Genomic DNA, 18,673 nt, shown 5'->3' with positions numbered 1-18,673 from the left:
AACTAATTCGATCAAAATGCCGCGGCCGTTAATGCCGTTGGTATTTTACGTAATGCCGACTTTTTACAAATTGCCTTCGGCAATTTGCAAACCGCTTGCCGTTTATACTATGGCGGCGCCGTTTGTACAAAATGTCTGCGACATATATATAGATATATACGGTAATGCTATCAGTTAATCGGGACGTCTTATGGTCTTAGGTACATATACAATTATACATCTCATAACTGTAAAATATGAAATCATATTATCAATATCACTTCTTACGTTGCACCGACGATACTGATTGTAATGTTTATAAATAGGTAAATGGGTTATGTCATAAATAATTACAGACACAGTTTATTTTTCACCACACCAGTTCATAAAGGTTTTGTGAGAGGATGGATGCACGTCTATCAACAGTCTTCTTGAATCTGCTTGTAGTATCTTAGCGCCACTTGCACCATCCGATCCCACTAACCCGGGGTTAACCCGTTAAACCGTTAACCCAGTGTCAAATTGTACTGGTAACAATGGTAACTCCAGGTTAAATCGGTTAACCCCGGGTTAGTGGATGGTGCAATTGACGGTTAGTGTGGTAAGCTACCTAGAAATAGTTGATGCCTAATTGTACTCGTAATATCAGGGCATTTCTCAGAGGTGACGTTCGGTGCGTGACTTCGGTGCCCATTTTTTTTACTTTATGGACATATGATGTTAAAATAAACAATTAGGCTTAAATTTAAAAAATATTGGTGGTAATAAAATTATAAATATTTCTGTTGTCAAAAATATTCTGATAAATTATTAATAATACTTAATTCGATCTGTTGGCAAACAACACCAACGGAAGCAAAACCGGATGACATTGCCGATCGCATGGTGGAAGTGCTAGAGCTAAACGCGACAAAGTCTTTACCAAGAAAATTAAAAAGGACCTCAAGGCACTAAAGCAGCGCTCGCCAAGGAATCAGCATTTATCCAGGCCCTTCGAGATCACAGAGATAATGAATGCCGTTAAAACTCTAAAGACCAACAAAGCAGCTGGCCCTGATAATATCTACAATGAGTTTATACTGCACATGGGCCCCGTTGCTATGAGCTGGCTAAGTGCTCTGTTCAAGTATATCCTTCAGCACAATAGGCTTCCAAAGGAGTTCAAGATATCGAAAGTGGTCGCAGTCTTAAAACCAGGGAAACCCGATAATCATCCGGAGAGCTACCGACCAATTGCCCTTCTCAGCTGCATATTTAAGCTCTTAGAACGAGTTCTAATGGTCAGAATCGAACCATACATAGACGCCATCACTCCTCCAGAACAGGCTGGTTTCCGAACCGGAAGAAGCTGCACAGACCAAGTCCTTGCCCTTACAACCCACATCGAAGCAGGTTTCCAGAACGCGCTCAAGTCTACAGCAGTTTTTATAGACCTTACTGCTGCATACGAGTCATACGACACAGTGTGGAAGCAAGGCCTTATTTACAAAGTGCGCTCCGTAATCCCAGGCAGAGAGGTGGCGGACCTAATTACTAGCATGCTGAGCGAGCGAGAATTCGAGGTCTTTCTGGGAGACTGCAAAAGCAAAAGGAGGAGGTTTATTTCATGAGTAACTATCGCGGTAACCGAAGACAATATCAAAAGGAGGAAACTCAACAACGGCCTTCCACAGGAGTCGGTCCTGGCACCTGTACTTTTCAATTTATATACCCACGACTTTACTCGTCAAGAGGTCCTTAATAATAAAAATAATTAAAAATATTGTATAAAATCGCTACCGACTTAAACATGCATGTTAAATAATTTGATAATATTTAATTTTATTTATTAATGTATTACAATTATTATACTTTGAATCTAATAATAAAATATAAATATGTGTATAATTATTAAGGAATTAAATGGCTTAAATTAAATTAAAAAAATACCCACGACCTTTAAAATAGAAAACCTTCCAAAAAGAGGCTAGCAGAATATTTCAGGTGTTGGCGCCTAATCCCTAGTATAAGCAAGACCGAGGTATCATGCTTCCACCTAAGCAACCAATTGGCAAACTATCAACCAGCTGTATATTTCAATGGTGAAAAGCTTAGATACAACCAATGTCCTAAATATCTCGGGGTTACGCTGGATAGGTCCCTTACTCTCGCGACACGAGCCAAATCCTAAACCTGTCACGAAACGCATAATATTATCCACGGCATCACAGGTTTTCGATCCGCTCGGATTATTAAGTCCAATGATAATTATCGCCAAATGTTTATTACAACGGCTGTTTTTATTAAAGGTAGATTGGGACGCAGCTGTGCCCGATGACGTCACGCAAGCCTGGCACCGCTTCGTAAGCAACCTGGCTATTTTACCTAACATTCGCATACCACGTCATGTTATGTGCAAAGACCCTATATGTATAGATTTGCATATATTTTCAGACGCAAGCCAATTAGCTTATGGCACTTGCGCCTATTTGCGAACGATTGATGATAAATCAGCTGTTACCGTCCGGTTGCTATGTTCGAAAAAAGTGTGCCCAATTTCGCCTCCTTTGAGTACGCCTCGACTGGACTGGAGCTGTCCGCGTGCTTATTGGGCGCTAAATTAAAAAATAATATAATAGTTCCGCGCGAAATTCAACCGAGTAATATTTCATACCGATTCAACTATCGCACTAAGTTGGCTCCAAATGCAGCCTAATTTAATAAAACCTTTCGTTCAAAATAGGGTTGCAGAAATCCGAGAACTAACGAAAGAACATTCGTGGCATCATGTTAGCGGCAAGTGCAACCCGGCCGATTTGGTTTCTAGGGGAGTACAGTTGGACGCACTTCGCACATCCAGTCTCTGGTGGAGCGGCCCTGACTTCCTTCATGACATTAATTATAATGCTCAGACTGTAAATCCGTCATTGTTGCCAGACGAGTCCCAGATACCCGAACGTAAAACGAATCCGATGACTAGTCTGGTATGCAACGACAATAACAATAATAAACTATTTACATTTGACAGGTTTTCTCAGTTCAACCGAATGCAGCGCGCAGCCGCGTACGTAATTCGCTTCATTCATAACTCGCGCAATAAGGATGCACGTCGAACCGGCGCGCTCACTGTAGAATTGTAGATGAACTGAAGGAATCTGAGATATTACTCTCGCGCTTATCGCAATTGGAGTCATTATCGGATGTTCACAACGCATCGATAAAGAACAAATGTATCGCAAAGGGTTTCTTAGCCAAATTAAATTTGTTCATTGACAATAATAACCTAATTAGAGTCGGCTTACGAATTCTTCTAGGTTTGATTACGAAAAGAAACACCCGATATTACTTTCTAGTAAGCACCATTTTACTATTTTATTGTTCCGATATGAACATAAAAGATTATTGCACGCGGGACCGCAGCATATATTATTCTCGCTTCGCGAGGCCTGGCGGCCCGTAAGCGGTAGGAATCTTGCTAGGAGTGGTTCACAGCTGCGTTGTTCGCGTTCGTTTTAAGGGTAAAACGTTAACTCCTATTATGGGTAATTTACCATCTGAGCGATTAGAACCAGGGTTCGCGTTTGTCAATTGCGCTGTGGACTATGGAGGTCCATTCTACATTTTAAACCGCAAAGGTCGGGGAGCCACAACTGTCAAGGCGTATTTATGTATATTTATATGCTTTGCTACGCGCGCAGTTCACTTAGAGTTGGTTCCGATCTCTCATACTCATACTCATACTTTATTGGTAATATAAATTACATGTCAAGATTTACATATGTACATTTCGGAAATATAAATGGATGAAATCAATTATTATTATTATTATATCATTATTACAGCATTACAGTCTCTTCAGATGCTTACCTACTGGCGTCGAAAAGGTTCATTTCGCGTCATGGTAAACCTTCAAAAATATTTTCGGACAACGGACGGAACTTTGTAGGTCTTATGAATGATTTTTCAAAGTTTTTAAAATCATGTTCGAGCGAAACAAAAGAGTACGCAATGTCACAAAAAATTGAATTTATCATGACGCCTCCTTATGCTTAGTCATTTTGCCGGTCTGGTCGAGGCTGGTGTTAAGAGTTGCAAGCATCACTTGCGACGTGTGATAGGTGATGTCAAGCTAACTTACGAGCACTTTAGCAATATTTTGACGGAATGCGAAGCCATTCTGAATTCCAGGCCTTTGAGTCCTTTGTCCTCAGACCCGCAAGACTACACCCCTTTAACCCCTGCTCATTTCCTTGCTGGACGTCCGCTGACAGCCCCTGCGTGCGCTGACCTCAACGACGCTCCCGTGCACCGTCTGTCACGATACCAGCGAGTGGAACAAATGCGACAACATTTCTGGGCCAGGTGGTCGAAGGAGTTCATATCCGAGCTGCTGGTCAGGACAAAGTGGACGCAAAATTTGGACGACCTAAAGGTGGATACCCTCGTCCTAATCAAGGAGGACCATGCTCCGACCCTCAAATGGAGCTTAGGGCGAATCACCAAGACTTACCCGGGCAAAGACGGCGTCTCCCGAGTAGCCGATATCCGCACATCCCGCGGCACTGTACGCCGAGCTTTTTCGAAAATCTGCCCGCTACCTACGCATGATGACTAACTTTACTGTCTCATCTTCACATTGGAAGTGGACTCTTCCAAGGTCGGGAGCTTATGTTACGGCAATACCTAAAGCGCATAAAAACCGGCGGCGGCCCGTGACCTTCAGCCCGGCCCGCGCCTAGCGACCCGCGTGCTTATCCCCGGCTGCGATGCACCTCTACCACGAGTACCATGACGTCACACGCATGTCATCGCGTCATGCCCCCAGCAGCCAATGAGAGGCATGCATCAGATATGTCGTGATCGACAGCCAATGGTGTAGCGGCTCGTCATCCCTGCGCGCACCAATGAAGACAGAGGATGACAACTCACAATTTGATTTCTCTTCGAACAACTTACGAGCCTGTTCCTTTTTTTTGTTTGCTCATTTTTATAGATAAAGTTAATTAAGTAAAAGATCCCGAACTAATCATTTCAACAACCTGCCATCCACATCAGCGCAAATCCTGGCTATCAAGCCCCTACTACGTATGTCTATAAGCGCAGACAAATAACTCAAATGATTCAATAACAAATGATTCAATAATTATTGAATAATTCGATGACTCAAATAATTCAACGACTCAAATAATTCAATGACTAAATAATTCAACGACTCAAATAATTCAACGACTCAAACAACTCAATAACTGAAATAATTAAATGACTGAAATGATTCGATGACTGAAATAATTCAATGACTGAAATGATTCAATGACCCAAATAATTCAATTACTCAAATAATACAATTACACAAATAATACAATTACTCAAATAATTCAAGGACTCAAATAATTCATAACTCAAATAATTCAATAACAACTAATTCAATAATTCAAATAATTCAATGACTCAAATATTATATAATACTGTATATTTTATTTTATTATTACTCAAATAATTCAATAACTCGAATAATTCAATACCTCAAATAATTCAATGACTCAAATAATTAAATGACTAATAATACAATGACTCAAATAATTCCATGACAAATCATTCCATGACTCAAATAATGCCATGACTCAAATAATACAATGACTCAAATAATTCAATGACTCAAATAATTCAATGACAAATAATTCAATAGCTCAATACTCGATACTAAATTCTCGATACTCGACGCTCGATGCCAGATCAGATGCTCGATGCCGGATGCTCGATGCCGGATGCTCAATGCCGGATGCTCAATGCCGGATGCTCTATGCCAAATGCTCGACGCTCTATGCTCTATGCCCGACGCTCGATGCTCGACGCTAGACGCTCGACTCGAGACTCCAGACTCGAAACTCCATACTCGAGACTCCATACTCAAGACTCCAGACTCCAGACTTAAGACTCGATACTCCAGACTCGAGACTTGATATCCAAGACTCCAGACTCGAGACTCGATTAATAAATCAATAAACATTAAATCGTCTTGTCTATTATTTCGGAAGATATAAGCAAATTTTCTTATAATTGGTACATAGGTAAAAGTGGGCTTACATGGCCTGATGTCCAGTGGCGCGAGCCCCTTGCTAAGGCCGTGGAAGCGGGGTTACTCCTGACTATCACAACTCTGCTGCATGGGCCGTTTTCCAACAACTTCCTGCTCTTTGGCGCTCAGGGGTGCAGCTGTCATGCTCTTCATACGACTCGTCTCTTTTTCGTTTATGAATGTGTCTAAAAATATACTGAGTCGCATATATATGATTAATAGCTAATTGACAATACTAATTACTCATAATAACTTGTAAACCTTTTGTTAACTGTTACTAATATGATAGTAGTCTTTGTAAACGCATAAACACGATTGGGATTACCATAATTCCTTACACGCAACCTTACTTACTGAAAGTTTCACCTTTCTTCGTCATTTGTAAATTCATAAACTCTTACAAATGATATCAAATGTAAACAACAGGAAATCATTATTTATATTATAGCCTCTTTTAATTTAAAACTTTTGTAAAATTTGTAAACTCACTGTAAACTACTGTTAACACTATATTGGGCATACCCTAATGCAATTTGAGATCTGCCATCTAAAAAAAAAATTGTTTCGACCAAAGCGCTTAAACCATTTTTGTTTTAGATCAAACTTATGATAGTGAAATAACTACAAACTTCAAATTATCACCAAGAAAGACGAAAAAAGAGGAAAAAGAAAAAAAAAATGTGCATATGTATCAAATTAGAAAGACCAATAATTTGCGGTTAAGTACTTAACTTCAAGGGCGCAAGTTTTTTCACCAAGGTTATTCGAGAGCCTTGACTAATCCCGCCTTCTGACATGTTAAGGTCAGTTCAATGAAACAATCCGATGATCCAGCAAGCTTTGTATTCACGTACACTCCGACATAATCAAGTAACTTAACCTCAAATCATAACGTTTGGCTAGTACAATATGACAACTCGATCTGCACTCGTTCGTTGATTATATGCTCTTTGGTAGCCTCCCTCGTTCTGCCTCCCAATCATAGTGCCAGTTGCCGCCATCTTGCCTCACCGGAAGCGTTACGAACTTACGACTTAAAATGGTGCGACCAATCGGGAGCCAGCTCGAAATGTCAAATACTCACTTCCGTTATTTATAAAATGAATATATTTTAATAAACAGTCTTAACACTGTTTATCAAAATATACAGAAATTTAAAATACATATTTTAATAATTAATTGTGACTATGAAATCCTAACACAAATGACATACCTCTGAGGATGGCTTACGCACTATTTAACCGAAAAAAGCACAAGCACTTAAACGCTTCACCAAATTCCAAAAATCACGTAACCAAACCTACCGAATGCCGAACACACCTTTACGAAATCCGCAGGCAGACCGGGAGCCGACGTGTGCGCTCGGCAGTAAACGTGGCGCGATTGAAGCTAAGCTACAAGCTACCTGCGCACGCTATATACCTTTGTGAAAGATTATTTTATTAATATTGACACAATTGACGAATATTTTGCCAACGCACTTGATTAAAATGATTGTAGGAATATATTGTATTCTTTTTTTTATATTTACATAATAACAATATTTGACATTCATATACCACCCGACATTATTATATGCACTATATTTTTTAGCTAGATTAAGTATTCATGTAAATAATAGGGTATTTGACAACATTAAAAATATATAACGAATTGCTGTCATCCTGAAAGATAATAAACTAATAAAGTATATTTCACTATATTTGAATGTAAATTATGTTTATTTTTTGGAAAATAAACGAAAGAAAATTTAATATTTTTTGAAATTTCATCAGGGACGTGAACGCTCTGTGATTGGTCAACGCTCGGATGACGTCACACGCGGGTAAACATTCTTGATTGCCTTGAGTGTTTTAACTGTTTTATTTGTATTTAGTTAATTTTAGTTATTGTTCCACAGTTTTCTGATATATTCCGATTTATCCGTATATCTAGTAGCAAAATATTCATAAGAATCTCAAAATGGAGCCGAAATATGTGAAAGCTGATAGCGCAACCTACCAGACAGACGCATTAATGGTTGCACTTTTCTTTAAAGATAATCCGGATTACTGTGCTGCGTAACTTAGAAATGTAAAAACAGCTGTGTGAGTATACGTAGAAATTGTTTATTTTAAGAACATTTCGATTTCGATGATACGAATACGACGACGATATATATATATATATATATAGAATACGATGACGAGAATAATATCTCCATACTGCACTTTAGTTTGAAAGAAAAACTACTATGCTACTAACTACCTACTAATGCTGAAAGAGCTATATTATGAGGTTATGTAGTAATACATTAAATACCTAGATCTTGTTTCGTTAAATAACAATATCCGCTGCTTTAATTACCATATTTATTTACAGTTAAATATTACTTACATCGAAGTAGTCTTCACACATAAAAACATTTATATGCGCTAAAATGCTCTTTGGGTCTCTTCGCGCTAGTTTTAAACACATTTTTCTTTTTTTGGGATTCGTTGAAATGGAAACAAATGATTTGTCTGGATTTTTTATAGGCGTACTTAAACATTGCGGCACTATACACCATTTATATACCATTTTACAGTGAAATAATTAATTCAATGCACATAAACCATAAGATTAACTAAGGTCATTAACTGAGTTTACTTGCGCGTGACGTCACACGTGTCACGTGATTAGCCCCTTTGCAAAAACAGCGTTTAAGGCGCGTTCAAAATAAATAAACTTTAACATTGTTTTTTTTTATTTAATACAGGAAATTTCACGGAAATATCAATGTAGTGTAATTATTAAGTCATAAACAATAAATTAAAACCATTTTCAAAAATTAGTAAAATAGCCTATTGTATATACTGTATAATTGTATTTGCTTGTACATGTACGTAACGCAAATAAATAATAATCTGAATCTGAATCTGATATGCCGACAAGGTTTATAAATTCCAGTGAAATACCTAAATTATTTTGAATCAAATAATATAAATAATAGACTATTGTAGAATACGTAAACAAACATTAAAAATTAAAATATAATTCCCGTCAAGGGGCCGTAGTCGATTTTGGAGCAAAAATTTTAAATTGATAGATTTAGTCGTTGAAATTATACACGTTTTGTTACGTAATATCTAAATAACAAGTATTGGTTTCTATTAGCACGTCTTCTCATCTTGCCTTTTAATAACCAGGTCGCGAGCGTGCGTCACCGGTATTTTATGAAAAGAAGGGGTAGTTTTTAAAAATTCATCAAAAATTTATGGTGGTAAATTATACAAATTGATGTATAAGAATAGTTTCAGCAAATGTAGTAGATTGTTTAAGTATGAAAATTTTGTTGAAATTAAGTCGATTTTCAGAGAAATTGTCACTTGTTTTGAAGTAATTTCTGGAGAAAATTGATTTCGTCTAACTTTCATTTACACTACTTCAAAGTCATAATAATAAAAATGTAGTCTGATAAACGTTAAGTACAGGATATGTGTAATACAAAATTACCATGTTTAGCCGTCCAAACTTTACGAAATTTACAAATAAGAGCGACAAAATCAGTGCTTTACGCGCGTTTACCTAAACGTCCATCAGAAAAGCCAACATTACTAATTTAGTGAGTCTGTTTTCAAAAAATTGATCTGATAAAAGGTAAGATAAGAAGACGTGCTAATAGAAACCAGTACTTGTTATTTCAATTAGGTAACAAAAGGTGTACAATTTCACCGACTAAATCTATCAATTTTACATTTTTGCGACTAAAATCGACACCGGCCTCTTAGTTATGATTTTTTGTTTCAACAAATCTGGGTGTGGGACATACCCACTGTTCGTCAATTTTAGCGTTTAACATTTATTTTCTTTTAATATATATACTACATGGAATGTTTTACTAGTTGCCCAGGTGTATCAGATGCTGATGGATTTGTATGATTTAATTCAAATTTTTTAAGCACTAAATTCACGTGTTTATGCCCCCGTACACGTAAAAACGCCAACTCTGAGAAATGCCCATTATTAGTTCACCTATTATTGTTTTTAATTTGTTTGAAGTTTTGCAGTGACTTAGTATATAGGTATAAAGTATTATGTTTATATTAAGTTATGCTGTACAACTATTATGATGAAGAAAAAAATGGCTCTTGATTGTTCAAAAACTGATGAAAAAGTTGCATGTTATCCACAAGAGTGGCAAAGTAATCAAATGCAAATTTTGAGTTGTTTCTTTATGTTGGCTGGTAGAATTGACATTTAAATGATTGTTTTGAATGATAAATATTTCATAACGTTCATTTAGATTTGATTTTGTTTGTTTTTATAGTTAAGTAGTATTTTCCTCCCCTTGGTGTGGTGAACAATTTTGTGTTTTTATCGGTGGCAAAATCTGTTTAACCCTCGTCTGTTGAAACCCTGGCAACGCTCAAGATTTCACTTTTGGCTTTCTCGGGTTACTCTGGTATCAATATTAGCAAGAGCGGTTAAACAACAACTTTGCCCCTATGTAAAACAAATAACTATTACACATGTGTAAAAAGGTTAAAAGAGATATGTAAGGCATTAAGTGGCAGTCAGTACCTTGCCCACGCCGTCCTCGACGCCGCAGAAGCCCTCGACCCGCGGCGACAGCTCGGCGGCGCCGGGCGCAACGCGCCCCGCCACCACCACCTCCGAGCCCGCGTAGTACGTGCGGAACTTGTGCTTCGTCAGAGAACCCTCTGCGATCTGCACGTTTACAACACGTAAGTTCGGTCACAAAGGTCTTGACTGGTAAAATGTAATTCAGCCTTCAATAAAAAAACCGGCCAAGTGCGAGTCGGACTCGCGCACGAAGGGTTCCGTACCATTACGCAAAAACGGCAAAAAAATCACGTTTGTTGTATGGGAGCCATACTTACATTTTTTTTCTTTATTTAGAAACAAACAACCTCTTATATTAATAAGTTGTTACAATATAGGGTAATCAGAATTATAGACCCCACAGTTTCCTAAAATTTTATTCTGTTTTTAGGGTTCCGTACCCAAAGGGTAAAAACGGGACCCTATTACTAAGACTCCGCTGTCCGTCTGTCCGTCTGTCTGTCCGTCTGTCACCAGGCTGTATCTCATGAACCGTGGTAGCTAGACAGTTGAAATTTTCACAGATGATGTATTTCTGTTGCCGCTATAACAACAAATACTAAAAAGTACGGAACCCTCGGTGCGCGAGTCCGACTCTCACTTGGCCGTTTTTAGTATTTGTTGTTATAGCGGCAACAGAAATACATCATCTGTGAACATTTCAACTGCTATTACGGTTCATGAGATACAGCCTGGTGACAGACGGACAGACAGACAGCGGAGTCTTCCTAATAGGGTCCCGTTTTTACCCTTTGGGTACGGAACCCTAAAAAGCAAGACATAATTAGAAAGCTTGTTTTATACTGATCAAAATGTAATATAATTATTAAAAAATTTAGATCGCGACTTTCTTTACTACCTACCTGTTTACTTGGATTGGCGTTAGACGAAAATACGCGGCTGGATTGTGGAAAATTATACTTCACAAATGGGAGTAAAAATCAGACACATTAATAAAATAGATACAATTAAATAAATAAATATTATAGAACATTCTTACACAGATTGACTAAGTCCCACGGTAAGCCAGAGGAGGCTTGTGTTATGGGTACTCAGACAACTAAATGCCCTTACCGGCATTCGAACCCAGGACCATCGGCTTCGCAGGCAGGGTCACTGCCCACTAGGCCAGACCGGTCGTCAAACACAGACAATTGTTTATTTATATGAACCTACTTTATTAGAACGTTATTTTATCACCAGCATTTAGTTCTCCAACAAGTCTGTACTTCAAACTTAGGGTACTTTTCTGCAACACGCTTATTTTTCACTGCCATCCAACGATTAGGTTTGGTTTGGTATATTTGGTAAAACATGAACAGTTGCAATTTACGCAGTCCCAATTACGATACACATTAATTATATATCTAAAGAAAGATAAAAAACCCAGCTTTTATTTTATGCAAGATTCAACAATGAAAAAAAGAAAAATAAATATGTCACCTTGAACAGGCTGCGTATTATTTGCATATTTTTCTATAACTTTTGTTCTGAATACATAGAGTTATGCAAAACTGACCCAGTAAATTGCGTTAAATTATATTGTAAGAAATTGAGCATTAAATAAGCTTTCAACCCATATGTATGAATAATAAAGGATCTGTAACTAATATAACTTTTTTATCAGTAAAAATCTTCGTCACACAACTTATGACCTGACTAAGTATATACATCCTGTATATAACATGGCCTCCAATATCCTTATCCAATTTATAAGGGAAGGTTATCGCACCATGTTACACATTCCACCCCGGTCAGATGAGATTCAATATATAAATATATGACTATGTTTAATTTATAAGGGAAGGTTATCGCACCATGTTACACATTCCACCCCGGTCAGATGAGATTCAATATATAAATATATGACTATGTTTAATTTATAAGGGAAGGTTATCGCACCATGTTACACATTCCACCCCGGTCAGATGAGATTCAATATATAAATATATGACTATGTTTAATTTATAAGGGAAGGTTATTGCACCATGTTACACATTCCACCCCGGTCAGATGAGATTCAATATATAAATATATGACTATGTTTAATTTATAAGGGAATGTTATCGCACCATGTTACACATTCCACCCCGGTCAGATGAGATTCAATATATAAATATATGACTATGTTTAATTTATAAGGGAAGGTTATCGCACCATGTTACACATTCCACCCCGGTCAGATGAGATTCAATATATAAATATATGACTATGTTTAATTTATAAGGGAAGGTTATCGCACCATGTTACACATTCCACCCCGGTCAGATGAGATTCAATATATAAATATATGACTATGTTTAATTTATAAGGGAAGGTTATCGCACCATGTTACACATTCCACCCGGTCAGATGAGATTCAATATATAAATATATGACTATGTTTAATTTATAAGGGAAGGTTATCGCACCATGTTACACATTCCACCCCGGTCAGATGAGATTCAATATATAAATATATGACTATGTTTAATTTATAAGGGAAGGTTATCGCACCATGTTACACATTCCACCCCGGTCAGATGAGATTCAATATATAAATATATGACTATGTTTAATTTATAAGGGAAGGTTATCGCACCATGTTACACATTCCACCCCGGTCAGATGAGATTCAATATATAAATATATGACTATGTTTAATTTATAAGGGAAGGTTATCGCACCATGTTACACATTCCACCCCGGTCAGATGAGATTCAATATATAAATATATGACTATGTTTAATTTATAAGGGAAGGTTATCGCACCATGTTACACATTCCACCCGGTCAGATGAGATTCAATATATAAATATATGACTATGTTTAATTTATAAGGGAAGGTTATCGCACCATGTTACACATTCCACCCCGGTCAGATGAGATTCAATATATAAATATATGACTATGTTTAATTTATAAGGGAAGGTTATCGCACCATGTTACACATTCCACCCTGGTCAGATGAGATTCAATATATAAATATATGACTATGTTTAATTTATAAGGGAAGGTTATCGCACCATGTTACACATTCCACCCCGGTCAGATGAGATTCAATATATAAATATATGACTATGTTTAATTTATAAGGGAAGGTTATCGCACCATGTTACACATTCCACCCCGGTCAGATGAGTTTCAATATATAAATATATGACTATGTTTAATTTATAAGGGAAGGTTATCGCACCATGTTACACATTCCACCCCGGTCAGATGAGTTTCAATATATAAATATATGACTATGTTTAATTTATAAGGGAAGGTTATCGCACCATGTTACACATTCCACCCCGGTCAGATGAGATTCAATATATATATGACTATGTTTAATTTAGTCGAAACTCTCTGTTAAGTACAAATGAAACATTATTGTTTTGGGTTTTTAATATATTTTAATGTAAAGCCTGACCAGAAATATATGATCATGCGCCATGTTGCGGAATTTCATTGGAACTAATTTCTTACACTAGCAATAATTTTAATGATAGGTTGTCACTGTTGTCAGTGTCTTTGTGGCGGTTTACTTGAATAATGCTTAAGTGTTGAATATTAAATAATAAATGACAAAAATGCCCAAATGATAGACGAAATAATTTTTCAGCTATAGAGCTGAGCTGATAAGATGTTACGACTAAATTAAATATAAATGTAAATTTATATAAATTTGTAGGTAAATCGGAGGCATCGATTCCGTGGATTACGAGAGAAGATTGTATCTCCTGAGGTTTTATGCTGCCAAAGAAAAGCAAACGAAAAATAAAAAATAAAATGCAATTAGACGACATTGACCTGTGTGCGATACGTAAGAAAATACATGAATTTCATACGGCAAAAAAGAAGACTATAAAAAAAGTGTGAACACCAAATAAATGGGTTCTGATTTTGATTACGGTGTGTTACGGTGAATAAAAGTATGTAAGTCAAACGAGTTGCCAATCCACAATTCCACATTGTTCAGACTGTACTGAACTGTTGCCATATAAATGAGAATAATAGCGCCCTCTTGACAATGATCATATTATATTCCTGGTCAGGCTTTAATACTAGCATTAATAAATCATTACTATGACTATTTTGCAGCCTATTGCGATTTCATTCAGGGAAATAAAGTACCAAATTGTGATGGGAGACAACTCGATTTTGTTGAGCGGGGGGTCCGTTCCGGCATTGTATTAGGGTCCATTGATTGGAGTGATATTTATACTATTAATGAGCGTGATTTAATGATCAATGATCTTCCTGACGTAGTGACGGATTCTACCTGCCTCCTATTTGCTGACGACTTAAAACTGGTCCGAGTGGATAAGGATATCTCGGATTGTCGTAAATTGCAGGGGGACATTGACAATGTTGTCCAATGGAGTGTAGACAATAAGTATACTTCAACGAAACCAAGTGAACGGTAATTTCGTTTAGTCGTGCACATAGGCCAATGAACCATCTTTACGACATCGGTGGAAAGCCGCAGTTGCCGGAAAACACACTCAAAATAAATATGTTAGGCTCCTTTACGTAAAACTCTATGGCGTAAGTATACCCTGGATATCCCTTGCTGTATCCCACACTCATCGTCCTAGGAATGGTAGGGCATAACAAGCTAGAGGTGAGGCGGGAACTTGCCCTTGCTTTATATGTAGTTAGAGTGATAAGAGGAGAGTTGTGTAACCCCGGGGTGCACGCCCTGGCGCTGAACGTGCCGGACCGGCACGTGTGACGTCGCCCCCGGCCGCCACTGCTGGCCGTACCCGTTGCTCGCACAAGACTGCTGAAAGAACCTCCTAACGAGGGCTATTCGCACTGTCAATAAAGTTGCGATGGGGTTAGATATATTTACGTGCTCCCTGAATGATTTCACAAAGGCCACTGTGTTAAAATTAAGTTAATTTTATATTTATACTATCAAAAACTGATTTTTGGCTTGTTGCTTATCTATTTCATTAGGCAAAACTTGTAATGATATATTTAAGTTTTAATTACTAAAAAAAAAAAACATACTAGTATTATTAAAAACAATTTTTAATACAGTTGCTCAAAAAGTGCTACTTTTCGTAGCTGTTTAGCATGCGGAAAGTTAGTTTTCGCGAACTAGTGCTTTTCACTTTTCCAATTTTTTTTAATTTATACCTACTCCAAGTAATGACTACTTATTGATGAGTGTTAATATTAGTTTCCTTTAAACGTCGTAATCAACATAAAAACCTACTGTTAATGTAAGAATACGACAAATATACATCATCATATTATCATTTATTTCATATTTTATTATTTACCTCTTCATCATTATAACACGTTTATTTTTTAATATTGAATATTGAAAAACCGTTCTTAATAAGTTGTCTGAATGGAACGAAATAGCTATGGAAGGTAGAGGTAGGAATAGCTGCCGAAGCGCCTGTCAAAGAAGAGGCGTTTTTTCTTACTGCAAGCATGTTTTAAGTTTCCAAAGGCAACATTCGATATTGTTTTTATTCCTTACTTGTTGTTTTTCTTATTTTTTCGCAACTGTATTAAAAAACGTCGTTCGATACACGTGCAGAAATGTCATTCTTCACTCGTCCCGGGGCTTGCTATCTCGAGTGCTCGAGATATCTCGGTACTCGTGAAGTAATGACATACTTTCCGCACTAGCATCGAATTGTACTATTCCAATTCCATTGATTAGAAGACTAGCTAATATGTGCCATTTTCATCCAAAAGGGTACTTATTGTCGGTTGTCAATAAGGCGCTATTTCCGTAATGTAAGTAATGACATACTTGCCACACTAGCATCGAAATGTAAGTACTATTAAAAAAAAAAACATTTTTGATACAGGCTTTTCTTTCCACAGTCAACTAATAACAACCCAAACACCCACCAGGAGGTTGCGTTGTTTTATGACAGAGTTAGTATGGCCACCTCCGATCCCCATCACCAGACCAGTTCGATGGTACCATAATATTGCATTGTGATTGTCACCCAACTTTAGTAGACCGGTGTGTGAAGTTTCAGCTCAATCGAATAACGGCAAGTGGGTCTAATATAGATTGCAATATTTGATTACATACAGACAAAAGGACAAATAAAAATAAAAGCTGGTAGTTATTAATAAAAAAGTTAGTAAGAGTGAGATTAAGTTGTTAAACAAGTGTTATGTTGGTGGTTGGTGTTGGACTGTGTTGGTGTTGAGAGTGTTGAGACCTGGTCGGGCGGGTAGATGAAGGTGACGTCATCCAGCAGCGGCGAGGAGATCTGCTTGTAGAAGTCGCGCAGCTGCAGCGCCGCGTCGGCCGCCTCGTATATGTGCCGCATGAAGCCGTCGTTGCGCAGGGACAGCTTACGCAGGAACGACCGGTCGGCGTCCTCGCCTGCGCACACAGAGACAAACAGTTCATCGATACTTCTTCGGTTTATATTGCCTAAGATGTGACATGTGACATGTGTGTATGTGCATTTGCATGCTTGTTAGAGTGCACGTGCGGACGAGCGCGCACGTAATTTGTCTAGTTATGTTACGTGTAGAGTAACGCACCAAAAGCCAGGCAGAAAATGGAGGCCTTGCGCGGTCCCGAGTTCTTCTCAGAGAGGCGGTTGATGATGCGCTTGGGGTCGGTCTCGCCCACCGTCGGTTCGCCGTCCGTCAGGAACACTATGATTGACTCCAGCTCCTGTTTATCTGAAAACAATTATTAACACCGTTTTATACCGTTTCAGCTATTAACTACGTCATTATTCTAAGATTTTATACATTTAATCTGTTATAGTATAGGCATAGAGTAACTTATACTAGAGCGGTACTGTCATAGTAAATTTTGTAACCCCAGTAAATTCACTGCCATCTGTCGACACACTTTAAAACTAAAAATGAAGATTTATAAAAATACGATAATGTATTTAAATATAGATGGTAACCAGTGTCATAACAGGTCATAGACTATTTGACAAACATATTTTTATAACAGGTGTCACAGAGAGTCCCCTATGCAGAGGATGCATGGAGACAGAAGAAACAGCCTCTCACGCGGTGCTGGAATGCAGCGGAGCGGCCCCATACAGGGCAAAACATCTCGGATCCCCGAGGTCCTACTCAACATCAAAGGTTTGATAGGATTCCTCGAGGAGCTGGGCTGGCAGGACTAGCCTACCCCCCCATGTCACGCAAAATAGGCGCCAGTCGTCGAGTTGCGGAAAATCGCCCGAACTACAATACAATACAAGAAACCTTAAAGGAACTATTTGGTCCATCTTGCTATTGACTGTTCATCGATACACTTAGGTATTTCAAAATCTCACTGTCATTACATGATAAGTTGTTATGTGCGTGAGTTGAACTCTAGTGGCGATACGTTATGACTATATTATCTTGACACACGGACGTAGTGAAACCTTGCTGTTGGTCTCACCGTCATCGTCTTGTTGGGTTTGCTCCGTGGTGGCCGCCACCACTGTTGTTTCCGTGGCAGGAGCGTCCTTAGCGGCCGTGTGGCCCGTGTGGCCCGTGGCCCCCGTCTCCCCCGCGAGTCCCGGCTTGCTCACGCCTTTGCGGACGATGTCGATGGCAACATCGAGGGCGCTGGCTATGTTTGTGCCTGTGCAAGTAACACGTTCGATCTATAACCACATGTTTCGGTTCCGATATCAGTGCAATATATCATTTGGGTGGGCCAATACTTTGCTAGTTTGAGTTACCGTTATGCGTGTTTCCTGTAGTAGTGGTTATCACAATAATGGACTTTACCAATTTTTTTTGCTGGACCCTTAAACACATGTTTAAAGCTTCAAACCTTCTTACTTCTTAAAAACTGTATGATGAAAGCCTTAGCAAAGTGTATTCTAATCGTTAATGTCCAGAGGAAAGACTGGGGGTGTTTGCGGGGGTATATATTTATTAGTAGGGTGTGACCGACCTCCGACCGCGACCAGCCTGCTCACGATGACCTTGGCCTTGTCGATGTTCTCCTTGGTGGCGCTGGAGGGCGGCAGCAAGGTCACCTTGCGGCTGTTCTCACTGTTCCAGTTGGTGTAGTAGAAGTCGTTCGGCGGCGACGCGGCCGGCTCGTCGGCTTCTTTTAGTTCGTGGACCTGCCAT

The 18,673-nt window shown here is 38.4% G+C and overlaps 1 protein-coding gene and 1 long non-coding RNA gene across 7 annotated transcripts in view; both read right to left on the bottom strand.

Annotated features, from left to right (window-relative positions):
* Positions 1-18,673, bottom strand: part of LOC134754980 (uncharacterized) — a 543,731-nt gene that overhangs the window by 245,400 nt on the left and 279,658 nt on the right. The window lies entirely within an intron of this gene.
* Positions 1-18,673, bottom strand: part of LOC134754824 (inter alpha-trypsin inhibitor, heavy chain 4-like) — a 169,037-nt gene that overhangs the window by 44,799 nt on the left and 105,565 nt on the right. For all 6 annotated transcript variants that reach the window (XM_063691244.1, XM_063691247.1, XM_063691249.1 and 3 more), the window contains exons 9-13: positions 18,492-18,666; positions 17,988-18,173; positions 17,117-17,260; positions 16,786-16,952; positions 10,577-10,723 (exon numbers count right to left, since the gene is read on the bottom strand). In XM_063691244.1, the coding sequence (XP_063547314.1) occupies positions 10,577-10,723; positions 16,786-16,952; positions 17,117-17,260; positions 17,988-18,173; positions 18,492-18,666 (819 nt within the window). The remainder of the gene's footprint in view (positions 1-10,576; positions 10,724-16,785; positions 16,953-17,116; positions 17,261-17,987; positions 18,174-18,491; positions 18,667-18,673) is intronic.

This window comes from Cydia strobilella, chromosome Z (assembly GCF_947568885.1).
Source record: "Cydia strobilella chromosome Z, ilCydStro3.1, whole genome shotgun sequence".
NCBI classification, from domain to species: domain Eukaryota; kingdom Metazoa; phylum Arthropoda; class Insecta; order Lepidoptera; family Tortricidae; genus Cydia; species Cydia strobilella.
This window is presented reverse-complemented; position numbering and strand designations above follow the sequence as displayed.